Source organism: Montipora capricornis, chromosome 11 (assembly GCF_036669925.1).
Source record: "Montipora capricornis isolate CH-2021 chromosome 11, ASM3666992v2, whole genome shotgun sequence".
Taxonomy (NCBI): Eukaryota; Metazoa; Cnidaria; class Anthozoa; order Scleractinia; family Acroporidae; genus Montipora; species Montipora capricornis.
Genome location: NC_090893.1, coordinates 11,328,002 through 11,342,337, shown reverse-complemented (window position 1 = coordinate 11,342,337; position 14,336 = coordinate 11,328,002). Strand labels below are relative to the sequence as shown.

The following is a 14,336-nucleotide window of genomic DNA, read 5'->3' as shown; positions in this document are numbered from 1 at the left end:
GGATTATGCATCAGCCCTTCCACAACTTTCAGCTTTCTATTCACTTTCCCCGTATCCTGAGCCTTCAAACCAGGAATCTCAACCCACTCAAACTACCAATGACTGCTCTCATCTGCTGAAGTACCTCTTTGCTCACCACTCAAAGACCATCATCATCAAGAAAAGTAACCAGCTTTTCCACAACCACCCTGACCTTGCCATTGATGGCACCCATCTACCCCTTACCACCTTGTCCTCCAGCCCTCTCCTCACTCTCAACACCAAACAATCAAGCTTCTCCACAACCACCTTGACCCCTCTTTCAATACCCTTGAACATCAGGTCTTCCTTCTCCCCACCTCCATCTTCAGCAACCTTGGAATCTACCTCACTCTCAGACTCATCTCCTTCACCCACAGCCTCTGACTCCACACCAGACTGACACCCCTCCCCACTTTCAGCATCAAATCCCACAAACTCTTCCTCATCATCACTTTCTCCAAACAACTCATTCCACTTGGCTTTGCTGATCACCACCTACTCCTGATTCGCACAAACCTCCTTTACGATCTCATCACTCACCATCTTCTCAATCTCCCCCTGCTCCATCGTAGTCAACAGATCATTCAGCTTGATGCCATTCAACTGTGAGATTAAACTGGGTTCTTCCCGCACACTTAAACATTTCTTGTCCCATAAAGCCTTCAACTTTCTGATATACCCTCCCATCATTCTCCTTCCACTCCAGACAAAACACTTCCATAAAGGCAGGGACACACTAGGCGACAAGTCGTAGCGACAGGGCTCTGCAACAAGTTACTCTATGTGTACTACTTGCAAAACAAATCGCTGCGACACGACGCCTGTTCGGAGCACACGCAGTGATCTCGTATGAGAGGGAATGTGAACTAGTTTTTAATTCGATACGGCTGACCATATGACGCTCTCTCATTGGTCCATATATATTTTGTCGCAGCAACTTGTTGCCGGAAGTGTAAGCATGATGCAACAACACTGCTTTTGCTAATTTTGTCGCTGCGATAAGTCGCACCAAACCAATTCAAACTGGTTTGAATTTGTGCGACTAATCGCGGTGACAAAATTCTGCCGTAGCCACAATGATTTTCATGAAATTAACCGTGTCACACAAGGCGATTTGTTGCAGCGACTTGTCCCTGCGACGTGTCGCAGCGACTTATCGCCTAGTGTGCCCCGGCCTTAAAACCTTCCTCTCCTCATGTGTCCACTTACACTGTAAACTTGTTCTTCCCTCTCTTCCCAGCCTTTCTGCTTTTCCCAATCACACCATCAACCTTCACAGTCATTGGTCACTTCCTCCCCATCACGATCAAAACTTTCAATGACACCCGCCTGATCAGAGATGTATCTAGGTTTTCAAATTTAGGGCTTCACCTGGACCCCGTCTTGAAAAGTTTGGGGGTACAGCTAATTCATATTCAAGAATATTTAATATTTGATCTTAGACTATAGCCTCTTAATTGCTGCTGCAGTACCCTTTCAGATTTCTAAATTGCACAAAAATGAAGTATCATCTCTCCATTCGAATAAATACTTAAAACAAAATGACCAATTTATTTTAAACTGTTATGCACATTCATTCATCCATGAAAATTGAGATGTATGGGCTGTCAAAGCTCCATCTATCACATCTGAAAAATTTTGAGGGAATAAATGATCTACCCTGTAGATCTCCACAGCCAAAAAAAAAAAGAACTGAATCTCAATTTTCCAAAAAATAGCAACATTTATTTTAACAATACTTGCACTTTACGTTAGGAACAAAAGAATAAACAAATATAAACGATACATCTTCCAACATCGGGCCGTGACTTCACCATGGCTAATGATTGTTAATAATCAAACGATTGAATACATTCAAGTTTCATGTTAAACACGTTATTTGTGACACTAACTCTGAAAAAGTTGCATAATTTGCAGAACAAACAAGTTACATGCAAAAAAAAACAGACAATGACATGAACACCCAGAATTAATATAAACAGGGTCACACCCAACAAAAATCTCCCATTCTTCCCCGTTGGGTTCTCTGTCATTTCGCTCGCGATAAACAAACCAATGCTTGAAATTCACTTGGAAAGCATGCAACAAACTGAACTTCGACTGAAAGGTGAAATTATCATTAGTGTCGCCGATTGTCTCGCCTAAAAAACAGCTCAGATAATGTCAAGCAACATGTGGGAATTCAAACACAAGAACTTAACAGCTGGACATAATCTAATATTTTGGCAAAAAGATGCGGCTTATACACAAGTTCTTACAGCACTTTTGAGCAGTATTGTATACTCAAGTCATTTAGATTGAGCTGGTTTGGTAGGCCAAGAACTATCAGGCAATTAGCATATCAATTGCCTATAAAAATTTGCATAAAAACCAACTTTACAAAACAACTTTTGATTGCGTTCCTGTTTGATGAGCTCAATTGGGCATTAAGTTGTCAACAGGAAAGTTTGGAGTCACAAAAGGTAAGTGGGTTAAAAACAAACCTCTGGACATGCCTCTTAGACTACGGTCGAATGTGTAACTTTTTATATCGAACATTTTGTAGTAGAGCGGACCGATGCTTGTTTTACTTCATCGAAGGAACTCAGTGGCTAAGTAACCTGGCAAACGTTTTCCAAGATGGCAGATTATTCATCAAGCCATTTTTTGAAACTCTTTGGTATTCTTTTCATGATCCTTTTAAGGTTACAGTAGACTCACAGTAATAAATAATGATAATGATAATAATGATATTTTCAACTACCAACACAGTACCAAATGAACAAAAATATATAAAAAAGGGATATCATCAAACCCATTCCTAGGTAAAATTCTTACATTCCTTTTTTAATATTCAACTGATGCAGACTGACAGAGATTTATAGCATTGCTGTGTTTCAAATAATGTCAATAGTCGTGCAATACACTAGGAAATTCATACACTAAGAAGTGACATAGGATCGAAACTCTGATATGGATCGTTAATTTATATTGAACAGAAAATAATTGCCCACTTTGACAAAAACAAAAAGGAGAGTTCTAAGCTTGAATCATCTTTAAGAACCAGTGCCATCCAGCAATTAAGTCTCATCTCCCAGCCATGGGCTGAGCTTTAACAGTACCACTCTCCCTGCTTGGAGAAAATTATGGAGAGACAGTGCAACAGCAACAAGTCCAGACAGATTCAAGTCAAAACATGAACGACTCACACGGAAGGGCAGCTTCTGCAAGTACCGGAGAAGAAATTACGTAAAACAAAAGAAACAAAAGACAGAAAACAAAACACTTCCAAATAAAGACTAATCCCAAGTGACCAAAAACACAACGCTTTCCGGTACCTGCAGAAATACCCCACGGAAGTAACAAAATGTGCCCGCATAGTTTAACTTGCAAAGGCAGATGGTAAACCAAGGAGGTTTTCCACTTCAAAGAAATCAAACGCGAATGATTTCCGTCTTGTTCAATGAAAACGAAACACAAGGAACATGGCTCACAAGCAACTACGGTGTAGTTTAAGTCCTGAAATAAAAACCTTGATGTTTTGTCGCAAGAGTAGTCCTTGGTGGTCGAGGTGGCGGTAACGGCGGTTGTACAATATTCTCTGCCGAAGGATAGTCGTCTATGTCCCCAATATATTCTACATAATTTCCAGGAAACTCTCCCCACTCACGCGTTCGCATATTTTCCCCAGTTAGCCAGTTGGAATAATCAGGCACAGGTTTCGCCACAATCATAACATCTTCTACTTGTATGGCAATTTCCCTTGGATCACGAGGTTCGAAACTATGGAGAGCACGAAATTGGGCCCATCCCGAATCCATCTTGAGCATAAGAAACGCACGAACCCAGTTATAAACTAAATACAAAGATTTTCACCCCATTTTTGAAGCGAAGAAGCCAAAGTTTTCCTTGGAGCAAAAGCGCTAGCAGCACTCCGTGACGTCATGGTTTAACAGCCCGCGATCTATCAGTCAGTGGGTAACTTGGAAAAGGCAGGCGCATTTGGGTCCCTTGGAACGCCTGGAATATTTCTTTGATTGTCTGAGGTAGTACTACACTACTGTATGTGCCAGAAAAATGTCGTTTAACCCGGTCTCTGAAGACAAAGCTACCAAGGCAGCGGAGGAATACGCCAAACAACTGCACGAGATATATAAACATGAGTGCTACGGAACAAAGAAAAAAGAATGTAAGAGTTACCACAGCTGTGCATGTTCATCTGCCACGCGATCTGGGTACTTTTGAGTTGGCATAACCACCAACTGCCGAGCCCACTAATTGCGTATCATTCCAAAAACAAACAAAAGTTCCCATTGTTATATGTTTCGTTCTCCCGTCTCTGAATTTCTTTTTTTTTGCTCTTTAGGGTTTACGAACCAACTTTCTTCCTATCATGAACTTAACAACATTGACATTGATTTAAGAGTTGGAAGTATATCCTTAGAACGTGTATCTTCGGCAAAACTTTTAGGGACCCATATTGATCACAACCTAAAATGGGAAGAAAGTGTCAAGCAAACTTCAGCTTCTTGCTATCGCACTCTTGGAATCTTAAAGAAATTGAGGAACTTTCTTCCATTTCATATTCGCAAGCAGTTAGTTCAGGCCCTAGTACTTTCCAAGTTGTACTACAATTGTGTTGTCTATCATAATTTACCACATTACCTTGTTAAACGCCTACAAAGAATTCAAACAGCATGCGCGAGCTTTGTTGTAGGTAAATTTGTTGAAAGGGAGGATATTATAAAGCTAAGTTGGCTACCAGTTAAAGAACATATCGAATGGCAGTTGTTAAAGCTAGTTCATAAGGCGATTTATTCTCGTGAATGGCCAGGTTACCTGCGACTGAAGCAATTTATGCACAATCGAACGCTGAGGTCCAGTGCAGCTATGCAGCTTGAAATCCCATTAGTGTCATATATTTATCAAGACCAAGCTGCTAAAAGCTTTAACATTTTACCTGGATGTGTAAAGAACTGTCTTGATTTTAACCAGTTTTCTAAGATGACTTTTAAGTTTTTAATGAAAAAGGTCAAAGATAATTTTTTAGCTTAACGTTTTTATTAAGCACTGTAAATAGATATATTTATTTTTATTATTTTATTTTTATTACTTTTTTACTTTTAAATAATTTTTTTACCTTATTTTTATTTTAGATGATATATTTTAGCAGATGAAGAGCCACCTTGTGGAAATAAAGCCATTATTATTATTATTATTATTATTATTACGAACGTTTTCCAAAGGCTTTTAAATCACGAACACGATGTCTTGCACATGTAGTAAACCAAGCGTTGGAGGGAACAATTTTATTCTTAAAACTTTCAGGAAAATGTAATGTGCATTCAACCTAGAAAAAAGTACAAACCAAGATGGGAAAACTTATTTGTTGAGGGATGATTCAATGTTCGTGGCAGATTTGTACGGGCAAGTCATTTGAAATCTTATGTAGATTTCTGTAAATGATGACTCTGTAATTTTGACCCAGAAGTTGGGATTTACAGGGTTACACAATACAGCATGAACCTAAATCCTGCCGCAAGTGTCGCGAGATATTATACTTTCTTCATAACATTAAAGACACTGCTTGACAAAGTCTTTCAAAGGTTTCTGTTAATCAAAATCAAGTTTATGTTATAGGCAGTCTTAGCACAGGCCTATGAGAATACTATCCACTTGAGTTATTCCTCAATGTTTGCTTTGATTTGCTTTTGAATGGCATGTCGTTAAAAGCTCTTTCTGTGCAAATCCAACTTTAACAAACCATCAGCCCTTGTATGCAGGCTAGGTTAGAGCAAACGGTTCCGGGCAATAGGCGGCTCTTTTACTTAGGAAGGGTTATGGTTTTGCAAACGTTGGCTGTGTAGCACTTATATTTCAGCAGACTTAATTATTAGAGGGTGGTGTGAAGTGCTAGTTTTCTGTCCATATGAACCATGTGAGTATTAGCCCTACTAATGGAAATGGGCACACACAAGGACAGAGAAAAACTCTGAACAGGGTGGGAATTGAACCCACGACTTTCAGGTTAGCTACCTTATTATATGAAATTTTCGCGACACGTTAATTTCGCGATTTTGGGGTTCGCATATTTCGCGACACCTTAATGTCGCGATTTTGCGAAAATTTTGCATTTTGACTCACTTTAATTTCGCGTTTTTGAGTGAGACACACTCAAGGAGCCAGTAACTGGACAGTTTGAGGATTTTGCAAAAGAAGTGCTACCTGGAGTAGAGACGGAAAGCAGTAGCGATGGAGAGGACCAGAATATTACCACAGAATAGCTCAAAATGATTGTTATAGACGTGTGTAATAAAGTCGCTGTTTTAGTTATTGACAGATTGTGAGTCAATTAGTTTTCTCGTCATGTTATTTTCACGACATTTAATTTTCGCGTCACTTAAATTTCGCGATTTTTTTTAAATCGCGAAATTCGCGAAATTAACGTGTCGCGAAAATTTCATGTAATAAGGTAACCGCTGCTCTACCAACTGAGCTACAAGGTCAGACAGGAGCAGATCGTGGGAATTTAAGATGTCAATGTCATGGTAATGAATATGTACAAGTACAAGGAAGGGTTATGTTTTCGCAAACGTTGGCCACTTATAATTTTATTTCAACAGACTTAACTATTAGAGGGTGATGTGAAGCGCCAGTTTTCTACTCATATGAACCATGTGAGCATTAGCCCTACTAATGGAAATGGGCCCACACAAGGACAGGAAAAACTCTGACCAGGGTGGGAGTTGAGCAGCAGTAATCTAACCCGAAGGTTGTAGGGCGACCATGGTTCATATCGGTAGAAAACTAGCACTTCACGTCATTCTCTAATAGTAAAGTCTGTTTTACTTAAGACTACAACACAATTTTCCAATCATTTATTATCATTACTCTTGCTGTGAAGGATATCATGTGCAGTCTCTTCATTTGCACTGAAGCCATGCACTAACAATCCTCTCTTGCCTTGTTAGCTTGTCACTCACTGGCAGAATTTTACATGGCAGTTGAGAAAAATATAACTAAAGCCAAAGACCTCTACCATTACACCTGCAATGAGCTTGGATTTGCTGACAGTTGTTTTGCATTAGGAAATGTTTATCTTACTCAAAAAGGTAAGCATAATATTATTACCGGAGAAAAGCTAAGTACTATAAGGGTGTAACAGCTGTTTGTTGGTTTAGGCACTGCCCTTTGCATGCACAGGGAGGTTACAGGAGCTTACCTTCATAACTAAAGGTGATGTTGACTGTTTTTTATAATAACCACATTGCAAACGTCCCAAAAGGGGGTCTTACTGCACTACCAAGTTGTTTGTAAAATTAGAGAACATTAATTTGATCTGATGGATGATATTGTTGACCAGTTTTTGCAAATGAAAGGGAAAGCAGATTTCAAGAAAGCAAGTAATCAAGATAGTTTAGTCAGTCCAACTGTAATCAAAATATAAAACTAATTTTGCTTAACAATGTTGATTTAATTCACGAATCTTGTTCTACATTTTTTTGCAGAACACAAAGACCCAGAGAAGGCAATGAACTTGTTTCACAGGGCATGCAACCAAAAATCATCTGGTGCTTGTAATAATGCAGGACTTGTCTATCAAAGTGGAATAAAAGGCTCATCAATACAAAAAGACATGCCAAAGGCCATTGAAATGTTTCAACAGTCATGCAATTATGGACATCCAAATGGATGCTTTAACTTAAGTGTGATATACTTGACAGGCAAAGATGGAGTTCCAAAGGACTCAAAAAAAGCTTTACATCTGTCTTTGAAAAGCTGTGGCCTGATGCACCCATGGGCTTGTGCTAATCTCAGCCGCATGTATTCCATTGGTGATGGTGTTGATAAAGACCAAAAAGAAGCAGAAAAATACAAAAGACTAGCTAAAAAGTATGCAGGAAGGGAGTTAAAAATATGAGAATGTATTAGTAATATTAAATAAATTATTAACTTTACAAACTGTCAAACTGTCTTGTTTTCAATAAATTACACATAGTTGTGGTTTATTTTACAAATTTACAAAATCTTCACTTTACTGAAGCTTTAAATCACAAAGTATTTCATTTAAACATTAGAGAACCACAAGCAAGGGAACATTTTTGCCATAATTAATTTCTGTTTCCTGAAAACTTTTAACAAAAAAGCAAATGGTTTCTTTAAAATTAACAAAATTTCTCAGTAAGCAAATTTTCATTATCTAATGTTGTATTGATCATAGTACCACTTTAAATTGTTCACTAAGAATAAAGCTTGAGATAAAACGAAATAACATGTTTATATATCTGCCAACAAATACTCAGTCTGATATTGTATTTTCAAATGGTTTGTTCTACTTTTAAAGTGACTCATTTGACTGGAAAAGGTCTACTTGTTTCACTTTGATTACCTGGAAGTCAAAATTTACACAACTTCAGATGAAAATCAACTTAGTGAGAAGTTACTCAGTCACTGAAAGGTTGCTAAATCAAAAACTACTGAAGAACGTTTCAATTAATTAACACAAAAAAGTAGTTACTAGGCCACGCTTGTAACAAAAGTCTTCAATGTTACTGGCAAAGGAAGTTCACTGATTCTATCCCAGTGGCAAGCTAATTGTTTCCTCACAGACACTTTACAGATGTTAACAAGGGGCTGTGGTATTTCTGTAAACAAAAAATAGCAACAAACCTTTGAAACCTTTGAACATACTGTAAGTTTATATTTCACGATCATGTGAGAAGCAAGATTACAAAGAATATTATAGTGAAGTACAATTTGCGGCAGAGGCAAAAATCTTTTCTCTTGTTGCAGTTTGCTTTCTCGTAGATATTTCATGACAAAGTAAAGATGCCTGACTAGGCTAGCCCCCTGCTTTGGCTTGTTAACACTCTTTGATCTAACTTCGTTCTGTCCAGTATAGTGGACAAACCAAACAAGCCTTTGAGACAGTTCCTGTAAGTTTTCCTGACATTGAACCACCAGCCAGGATAACAAATTATGCAAAAATTGTTTTTATACAGTTTGATAAACATAATGCATAGATAGTACAAGGCATTGTAGTTTTTTTATAAATTAATTTATAAATTAAGTACTTTTGATGAAGTGCATATTAATGATGAAATGGTATATGAAATGAATCATATATGAACTGCGGATATGAAATCAAGTGAAGCTATAATCTTCGCAGTTATGAACGCAATTTTTACAATTTTGTAGAGAAGCCTGAAAAATTCAGGACTTCAACGGAGTTGAAGAGTTCACAGGTTCAAATCCCGTTGAAGTCCTGAATTTTTCAGGCTTCTCTACGCAATTGTAAAAATTGCGTTCATAACTGCGAAGATCATAGCTTCACTTGAAGTGCATATTATGGTCTATCCCCTGCTTCTTGTCCCTTGAGCATAATATCAAAAGCTACCAAATTTTAGAGGTGTTACCAGCTAATTAAAAACAGTATAATACAAGGTGCCTGCACTTCGACATTTTTGAGTCACTTGGCAACATTGTCACATGGTCAACAGGAAAATGTGAACCACAGGAGTCTTCTTTCCACTAAATTACAGTAAAAAGTCTGAAGGACATAATTTGCACTAGCAGGAAAGAAATTTTCAAAGGGAATGCGTTCCACCCTTCCCCAAGTAATACATGCGCAAGGAAAGAGTCATGGAATAATCCTGTTTCATAAGAATTGAGAGGAAAATCTTTAACATGTTGGCAGAAATTACATTTTTAGACCAAACAAAATTAAAAAATACAATAGCACTCTTTTCAAATTATGGACATCATGATTTAGTGCCCAAAGCATTAGGGATTAATATAAGCACAAAAACAAAGACATTTTTGCAATGTATGTTTGCATTTCAATCCCATTTTGCATTTCAATGCTTTGCAACAAGGTATTACAATCTATTCTTATCACTTGTGGAAAATGCTATCGCTGCACTTCTTTTAGAACAATGGAGTGGACGGCGGGACACAATTTCTGACCATAGTTTAACCCATTGAATAATATGGAAGACCTGATTCTCTTAGAGATGGAAGACTTGAATCATTTGCAGTGATGAAAAACTTTCACAAATAACAATATACCTGCTCCACACTAACCCATACCATCACTTGTAATAAAGATAGGTTGCAAAATTTAATATGTCTCTTCTTACCCAAAGCAGATTCCAACAACTCCAAGGAGTAATCCTGACTAGATTGCTTTGCAATGTCCAGTGGCATTTCATCATCTCTCCCCATGAGTGTTGAGGATGCACCATATCGCAGAAGAACACAGGTTAACTGGGTAGCAATGTCACATGCATGGTTCGCTCTGAGGGCTAAATGTAGAGGTGTGTCTGTTACAAAATCTCTAGCATTGACTTTACTGCCAACATCCAATAACATCATTGCAGATTGCACATTTCCTGTTTTAGGTAGTAACAAAGCAAAAATATTACATTTAAAAGCAACTGCAATATTATTCAACTTAGAGAATCAGACGTGTCCACACACACTCTACATTAAATATCTTTTAGATTAACTCACATGGCTGGATACCAATTATTATTATATTTAATTACGTCACACCGAAATGTGACCTCCTAGTATAGTTATATAACCACAAGATGGACATGTTGTACTACAGCAGCTCACTGCAATAATCTGCAATAATCCTGCTGCCAAGATTAATCAACTTTATTTATAGAGGGTAACACACAACAGTAATCAATGAAAAACTAGTGGTCCTCAGAGATTCTAGTTATGCAGATTATAGCTTTCTTGCTTTCTTTACACTTGTTGTAAGCATTTGTTGTAAGATTTGTCAGACGCTTCCAGCTTGCACTCGGTAGGGACTGGGAATTGTTTCAAAACAATATGGGATGGGGAGATTTTGAGAGCACATGGCAAGCAAGTTGGTTACCTGTAAAGCAAGAATTGTGGCTGATAAAAACAGTTGTGTTTATCAGTGTGCTTGAATCAATCCGTGAGTATATTATCAGTGAGAAAATACAGTTCTGCACTGCACAGTTTAGATTTTTGAGATGAGGTGAAATCTACATGTACAGTTACTGTATTATTTTATCCTTTCCTGAGTAGAGCAGAACGTTTTATAGCTGTAGCGGGGCCCTAAGCCACTAAGTAAACTAGCAAAGAGGAGATGTACTGTAAGTACCCTGCATGCAAGCTTCATGTAATGGTGTTCTCCTCTGGTTACTAGCCGCATGTGGATCTGCTCCATGCAAGAGAAGCTCCTGTATTACATTCTCGTATCCTCTGTAAGCAGCCTCGTGCAAAGGAGTGTGTCTGCCAGCATTGATGCTGTTCACATCAGCGCCAGCCTTGATGAGTAATTTAATGCAGTCCAGGTTACCATGACGAACAGCAATATGAAGAGGAGACCATGGTGCACCACCAGAATCTGATGACAGAGTAATAATAATAATTTATTCAAACATATATATATCATCCAATATGGGCATGGAATTTCTCTGAAATTACAAACTTGTTTCAATGTTTGAGAAAACAGGATAATTTTGCAACTGTTACCTTGATTTGATAACGAATAAAATCAGTGCAAAAGATCATTGTGTTAGTTTTTACATGACATCATTTAGTGAATTGTGATCAAAACTCCTCAAGTTATGAGCAACTTGATAAATAATTATTGCAAACACAAAATAAAATTTAAAAAATCCAAGCAAGTTAACTAAAACAAATTTGTCTAACTCACTTTTGTTTTCAGCTTAAAATAACAAAGGCATGTTCATATAAGGGTTCACAATGTGAACCAATCTTACTTTATGTCAAATTATTTTTTTTTTCACTCATTTACTTACAGTGCCGTGGGTTATTCACCCGTGCCCCAGCATCTATTAAGATTTGTACCAGCTCAGGGCTGCCCACTTTGCAGGCTTCGTGAAGAGCATGCCAATTCCTCCCAGATGTTACAGATGACCCAGTCTCAAGTAAGAACTTCACAGTTTCCACATGTGCACCAGCTACTGCATACATTAGGGGCTGTTTCCCAAATTTGTCAATGTTATCTAAATTAGAACCAGCCTCTACAAGCAGTCTGACAACATCAAGATGACCCCCCGCTGCAGCCAGGTGCAGAGGAATCTTCACGCGCACATCTGCAAAGAGACAATAACAGTAATGAAGATTACAAATTGGCATACTTGGGACTGGATGACAAATGGACTATTTATATTGTGCTCTGGTGGGATTGTCCACAAAGCAACTCCTTTATCGAGATTATATTCACAAATTTAAAATGTGTACTTCATCTTCATAAAATAATATAACATATGTTGTACACAGTCATACATCTACATCTACCTTATTTATTCTGAAAAATTACAGAGTCATTGCAGCTAATACAAACTATACCAAAATTGACAGCTTTACGTGAAGCATTATATTGTGCTCATATATTGTGTATCAGTTGAACCATATAGATGTCGCACATATTTTCCCCCTTGCATGGCGTTACCGCCTCTTGAATAAAACAACCATTGCAGTACAATCACTGCAACAATATTATAATATTATTTTGATATTAATAACACTTGGAAATTAACTGAGAAAACCTCACATATACAATAAAAATTGAAGCACCTTTTTGGTCCTTGTCAGCACCTATCTCAAGGAGAAACTCACAAAATTCTGAGTGGCCATTCTCTGCTGCAACATGCAAAGCAGTTTCTCTTTGCTGACCCAACCAAAGATTTGGATCCACTCTATTGGCTGCTATAAATACCTTAGCCTGATTGACACAAAAAAGCAAAACAATAAAATTTGAATTAGTTCTATCTAGATTGTTAAAGGATTCTTTGACTTGAAATCATTCATTGAAGTAATACCCTCATGGTTGCATTGGCACCCAGGCCAAAGAGAAAGGATTTACAGCAATGGTGGTTGTCAATGAAGACAGAAAATTACCAAGTATCTTTTACTAATACTGCTTAAAATTGTTCTTTTCCCCTTGGCGTGCATGTCCACAGAGGTTTTATATTACGACACCTTGGATGTAACTGGCTGGAGTACATCAAAAACGTGGAAAAAAGTTAGCCGTTCATGCATGGCAGCTCGAAAATCGTAGTAACTTTATCTGGCGGATATTCCATTCAACACTTTCAATCGGTGCAAATGTTTCAGTATTTTGCTCACATATAACAGCAAATAGGCAAATTCTATGTAAAAGCGTTATTTGAAAACCTTGGCGAACGTCTAGTGGGGAGTTAATTTTCAAAACTTGTGAATGAATGCCTACATGTAGATGACGGCCATCGCGCACGGCCTCCAAAAATTCATCAACTGCATTTCCCCTAACATTGATGTTACGCCGAAAAGTCGCTATCGCTACATCAAAACCATGTTCTTGTTCCATTTCCATAGATTTTCCTCAAACAGGGTTGCCTTCTAGTACTGCTGTGGACACCAGCTTGTTGAGTACTGAACCAAAGTAAAGGAAAACTCACGTTTTGTGGTTACCTTGTCTTTAAATGACACTGCATCTGTAATCACCTATTTTTGGTTTTTCCCTGTAAAATTTCCCAAATCAATGTGACTTCACATCCGATGTAAGAAGTCAACGCGGAAGTAGGGAAACACTTGATACCAGCTCATCCCGACGAAGGGCAACCGGAAGTGGATTTGACAACTGATAAAATTCGTCATTTTGTAGTAGCCTCCGTAATGGAGTGGCGGGTCTAAAACACAGGTCACTCGTCGCTGCTCATTGTTTTACCTTTTTGAGAGTGAGGCTAACCCTAGGCCTAAAAACCCCAATACGGCCTTGAGTGAGCCAAATTGAGGGTTAGCGTTACTTTCCAAAAGGTAAAACAATGCCCTGCAACGAGTGACCTGTCTCTGACAAACAATGCTGCCAAAAAGAGAAAAGACAGGAACGCAATTTACCCTGAATTTTTCGTAAACCATTCAAAAAGACCCGCTATACACAAAAATTATGAAAAATATGGGCCAATGTTAGCAAGATTTACATCACATTTTTTGCTGCTGATTGCGATAAAAGCATGAAATTCTATATCTAAGCCTCGTAAGTAATAACGCACTAATGCAAATTGAAAATCTCACTATCAATAGACCTTTTTACAGTTACGTGCTTAGTTATCTAGCCCATGATATAGACCTCCCTTGTTTGTTCTCATGCTAAATTATTAGTTGGAATGTACATAAGAAAAGCAGTCAAGTGTACCCTGGATGCCAGAGGTTTTTCTTCCATCGCTCTGAGAGAGAAAAACCTCTGGCACCCAGGGTAAGTCAAGCGTCTATCAGAACAAGGTCAATACTAGTTAATACTAGCCCTCACTTTCATTCATAGGCCAGGTAAGTAAGCACACAACTTT

General features: G+C 38.1%; 3 protein-coding genes across 3 annotated transcripts in view; 1 reads left to right on the top strand and 2 right to left on the bottom strand.

Annotated features, from left to right (window-relative positions):
• LOC138022949 (phosphatidylinositol 3-kinase regulatory subunit alpha-like) overlaps positions 1-3,956 on the bottom strand; it is a 37,357-nt gene extending 33,401 nt beyond the window's left edge. Inside the window, exon 1 of the mRNA XM_068869974.1 lies at positions 3,533-3,956. Within this exon, the coding sequence (XP_068726075.1) occupies positions 3,533-3,830 (298 nt within the window). The 5' untranslated portion in view covers positions 3,831-3,956. The remainder of the gene's footprint in view (positions 1-3,532) is intronic.
• Positions 3,957-3,984: 28 nt separating this feature from the next.
• LOC138022953 (cytochrome c oxidase assembly factor 7-like) lies at positions 3,985-7,970 on the top strand. Its single transcript, XM_068869977.1, has 3 exons — positions 3,985-4,189; positions 6,972-7,112; positions 7,509-7,970. The coding sequence occupies exons 1-3, from the start codon at positions 4,078-4,080 to the stop codon at positions 7,919-7,921; spliced, it is 666 nt and encodes a 221-aa protein (XP_068726078.1). The 5' UTR covers positions 3,985-4,077; the 3' UTR covers positions 7,922-7,970.
• Positions 7,971-7,975: 5 nt separating this feature from the next.
• LOC138022952 (ankyrin repeat and protein kinase domain-containing protein 1-like) lies at positions 7,976-13,442 on the bottom strand. The gene is made up of 6 exons (XM_068869976.1): positions 13,241-13,442; positions 12,586-12,733; positions 11,805-12,101; positions 11,141-11,386; positions 10,140-10,391; positions 7,976-8,645 (listed from the first exon to the last, which is right to left on the bottom strand). The coding sequence occupies exons 1-6, from the start codon at positions 13,361-13,363 to the stop codon at positions 8,518-8,520; spliced, it is 1,194 nt and encodes a 397-aa protein (XP_068726077.1). The 5' UTR covers positions 13,364-13,442; the 3' UTR covers positions 7,976-8,517.
• Between the last annotated feature and the right edge of the window lie 894 nt (positions 13,443-14,336).